General features: G+C 45.9%; 2 protein-coding genes across 2 annotated transcripts in view; one reads left to right on the top strand and one right to left on the bottom strand.

Moving 5' to 3' along the window:
* Nucleotides 1–5,000, bottom strand: part of dpy30 (dpy-30 histone methyltransferase complex regulatory subunit) — a 439,880-nt gene that overhangs the window by 277,914 nt on the left and 156,966 nt on the right. The window lies entirely within an intron of this gene.
* LOC308171859 (egl nine homolog 1-like) overlaps nucleotides 2,047–5,000 on the top strand; it is a 20,878-nt gene continuing 17,924 nt past the window's right edge. Inside the window, exon 1 of the mRNA XM_080546765.1 lies at nucleotides 2,047–3,165. Coding sequence (XP_080402891.1) covers nucleotides 2,116–3,165 — 1,050 coding nt within the window. The 5' untranslated portion in view covers nucleotides 2,047–2,115. The remainder of the gene's footprint in view (nucleotides 3,166–5,000) is intronic.

Here is a 5,000-nt window from a genome sequence, read left to right as displayed (position 1 = left end):
CATCGGGCACCAGTGAGTACAAAACAAATTCTACCTCTTTGCACTCGATCAAATGTTAGGACCCTCCTTTCATGACTTATCCCAGATCTGTGCGTTCTACCACCCAGCATCTTTACATTTTCAAAATCGAGTTAGTATAAAGCGATTTTGCAGTATTTCTGTGTGTCTGTGTATTTGCCTTGGGATTCGGCTGCCATCTTTTTCTCCAAGGCTGCAATTCTCTTTTATATCAGCAGAGGTCGCAAGGGGGCACACACTGTGCTCAACCTTCAGGCTTCAGTGCTGAATTAGATACAGTGGATAAGACTGATATTTGTAACATAATGTGTTTATATAAAGGCTATATATAGCAATAGGGATACATAAGATATGTATATGTACAGACAGTTATGAAAATGATAAACTGTACAGTTGTCTCCCAATCCCCTCAGATTTGTTGGAGCTGAGGTTTTTTTTTCACAGCGGGTTTACCCAAGTTCCATGCAATAGTGATAAGATATTATGATATGTGTAGCCTATGTACAGTTATGAATGATACACTGCACAGTATGTACCTATCAAGTTGTGTGATGCATGCATAGCTACCGCAGCAAAGTAATTGCAGTAACCTACGTTTGATTATGCCTGTACTCATCAACGAATATTATATAACGAACGGATATTTATAATATTGTATATAATGTTTTTTTTGTATATAGGCCTAATGTTATTGTATAATGTTTTTTTCTGAGTGGGGCAGTCCCACTCATAGTTTTCATGTTATTGGACTGATATAGTGAAGACAGACAGGAAAGTAAGGAGAAGAAGGGCCGACATATGTGTGCACGACCACGGTGCTAGACCACTGGACCATGTTAGGCCACCAGTATATTGATAATTGATAATAAGATATTGATCATGTATTTCGCTGCCGCAGAACGTCAATCAAAATCGTGTGAAACGACATGCGTTGTGCATTGAATGACACTATTTACAGCGCTGTCAATTTTCAAATATTGCAATAGGATATATATATGAATTTACAGAAACACATCATCATGAATGGAAACACGCAAGAGCGTGTATTACACGCTTACAATGCTTACAAGCTTACAGCAGTCGCCGGGCTGATGTTACGGACGGCATGAAGTTCACGACAAATAAACACGACAGGCTTGTGCATCTCTGTGAAGCTCATAATTATGATAACACAATATTGCAATATTTATTACTATTATTTTTGTATAATAATAATCAACCATCATTCGTTAGTAATGAAAACTCCCGCAGTCCCGATCAATCTCCTCTCCACTTTACACATTACATAACCAAGATTTCTTTTGACATCACAACAATGTCAACACAATCACAACAGAATCTTATTTTATCCAACCAGGTTTTATATTTTGATTATGACATCATGTCTTTCAAAATTGTCACACTTTTCATTACACACATTAGCGGCATCAAAAATGATGGCCTGGGCGTGCGAGGGAGCGTGCTTATTCTGGCAGATTGTGAAATATTAAAACCAATAACATTCTGAATGATTTATCATTCTGTACTCTTTCTCTCCTTTCTTTCATGTATTTTCTTTCAGCTCTTTTCAATAATATAGGTGAAACTAACTATAACAGGTTGCGGTACATGAACGCTCCGTGCAGGTACGCGCTCCTGTGAGATCATTCAACTTTCAAGTTTATTTGTCATTATACCAAATACAATTATATAATGTAATCAAAATAAAAAGAATGAACATATTCAGCCATTCCATATAATCACATGTAACAACCCCTGTGAGCAGTTGCAGGGGCTGACAGGCTGATGTTACCGGCGAAGTTCACGACAAATAAACAGACTATCACTGTGAAGCTCATAACTATGATAACACAATATTGCAATATTTATTACTATTGTTTTTCCCTGCTTCTCTGCGCATAGGAACTTTATGCATTTTTAGAGGTAGTGATCTTGTCATTTTCTCTTCTTGTATGACATCGCCATCCAGCGATCTTTGTGCGTCAGTACACACTCCCCCATTGTGAAGAGTGGTCGTGTGATTCGACACCTCGTCGCGCTAAAAGTAGGTGAAAAAACGTTGCGCCTCTAGTGTTAAAGGGACTTGGCTTTTTAGACATGGAGAAGGAGAAGGAGAAGGAGGAGAAGGAGAAGAAGGAGAAGGAGGAGAAGGAGGAGAAGGAGGAGGAGGAGGAGAAGGAGGAGGAGAGCAGCGCTGCGGAGGTGGACCAGGACCAGAACCAGGAGGACCGGCAGGTCTGCGAGCTCTGCGGCGGGATGCAGAACCTCCTAAAGTGCGGACGGTGTCGGACCTCCTTCTACTGCAGCAAGCAGCACCAGAGACAAGACTGGAGGAAGCACCGGAGGGTGTGTGTGAGAGGCACGGAGGAGGAGGAGGAGGAGGAGGCGGCCGGGGGGGGGAGGCAGCAACACAACAACAAGCCGCCGAAGAAGAAACCCGAACCCGAACTCCCACTTCCACAGCCACCACCACCACCAGACCACACCGCGGAGACCCCCGGTCCTCCTCCTCCTCCTCCTCCTCCCCCCGACCCTCCTCCTCCAGACCCTCCAGAAGAGGAGGATGAGGAGAGGATTAAAGACTTAGAGACTATCACCTCCTCCTCCTCCTCCTCCTCCTCCTCCTCCTCCTCCTCCACAGCCTCGGGTAGGGGTAGACAGCCGCCGGGGGAAGGAATTAACAGCGGCACTGCCGCCGCCGTCGCGGCTGCGCTCAAACCCAACGGACAGACCCGGTTCCCCCCGGCGCAGCTGGCCGCGGACTACATAGTTCCGTGCATGGACAAGCACGGCATCTGCGTGGTGGACAACTTCATCGGCGAGGAGAAGGGTCTGGCTGTCCTGGAGGAGGTCAGGGCGCTGCACCGGACGGGACACTTCACCTGCGGGCAGCTGGTCACCCGCGCCAGGAGCGGCGGCGGCAGCGGCAGCGGCGGCGGCGGTGGCAGCGGTGGCAGCGGCGGCGGTGGCAGCGGCGGTGGCGGCGACGCGTCGTCGGCCAAAGACATCCGCGGGGACAAGATCACCTGGGTGGACGGACGGGAGCCGGGATGCGACCGGATCGCGTTTCTCATGAGCCGCATGGACGAGCTGGTGAGACACTGCAGCGGCCGGCTGGGGGAGTACAGCATCAACGGCAGGACCAAGGTGTGTGTCACTCACACGCACACACACACACATACTGTACTATACACACACACACACACACACACTGTACTATACACACACACACACACATACTGTACTATACACACACACACTCATACACACACATACACACATACTGTACTATACACACACACACACACACACACACACACTGTACTATACACACACACACACACACACATACTGTACTATACACACACACACACACTCATACACACACACACACGCACACTGTACTATACACACACACACACACACACACACACATACACACACACTGTACTATACACACACACACACACACACACTGTACTATACACACACACACACACACTGTACTATACACACACACACACTGTACTATACACACACACACACACATACACACACACTGTACTATACACACACACACACACACACTGTACTATACACACACACACACACACACACACTGTACTATACACACACACACACATACTGTACTATACACACACACACACACACACACACGCACGCACACGCACACACACATACTGTACTGTCTATAATACACACACACATACTGTACTATACACACACACACACTCACACACACACACACTGTACTATACACACACACACACATACTGTACTATACACACACACACACTCATACACACACACACACACATACTGTACTATACACACACACACACTCACACACACACACTGTACTATACACACACACACACTCACACACACACACTGTACTATACACACACACACATACTGTACTATACACACACACACACTCATACACACACACACACACACACATACTGTACTATACACACACACACACACACACACACACATGTGTGTGTATACAAAATGTCTGCTCATGGCGTTAGTTGTTGTTAATGCTGGATTCTTTTTTTCACCCCAGCAACAGTTAGATGTCAACAGACTGCACTTACATATCTCCTTATTCCAAAGCGCTTTACAACGGCCTCTCATTCACCCGTTCACACACACATTCACACACCAAAGGCGGCAAGCTGCCATGCAAGGCGCCGGCCCGCTCACTGGGAGCAATTTGGGGTTCAGTGTCTTGCCCGAGGACACCTCGACATGTGGCCGGCCAGGGTTCGAACCACCGATCTGCCGACCTTGTGATCATTAGACGGCAGCTCTACCTCCTGAGACACAGTCTACCTTTAAGTAGGTAGAGCTGGCATTGAATGATCGCAAGTTTGGCAGATGTGTTGTCACGTGACCCTAGCAACAGTTGTCACGTGACCCTAGCAACAGTTAGAGGTGTTGTCATGTGACCCTAGCAACAGTTGTAGTGTGACCCTAGCAACAGTTGTAGTGTGACCCTAGCAACAGTTGTAGTGTGACCCTAGCAACAGTTGTAGTGTGACCCTAGCAACAGTTGTAGTGAGACCCTAGCAACAGTTGTAGTGAGACCCTAGCAACAGTTGTCATGTGACCCTAGCAAAACCCATCTTTTTAATATTGCCTTTAAATTACTAAATAATAAAATTATGATTATATAATGATTGAAGCACTTTGAGCTGCAACATTTGCAGGAAAAGCACTATACAAATAAAAAGTTATTATTATTATTATTATTATTATTATTATTATTATAATTATATTAGACGGCGACTCTACCTCCCGCAACCCTAGCAACAGCTACATGTGTTGTTGTCATGTGACCCTAGCAACAGTTGTCATGCAACCCTAGCAACAGCTACATGTGTTGATAATGGCCTTTTCTCAAGCTTTTCTCAGCACACACACACACACACACACACACACACACACACACA

Source organism: Nansenia antarctica (assembly GCF_963989245.1).
Source record: "Nansenia antarctica genome assembly, chromosome: 16".
Lineage (NCBI taxonomy): Eukaryota > Metazoa > Chordata > Actinopteri > Argentiniformes > Microstomatidae > Nansenia > Nansenia antarctica.
Note: the sequence above shows the minus strand (reverse complement) of the source record. Positions and strands in the feature narration are given on the sequence as shown.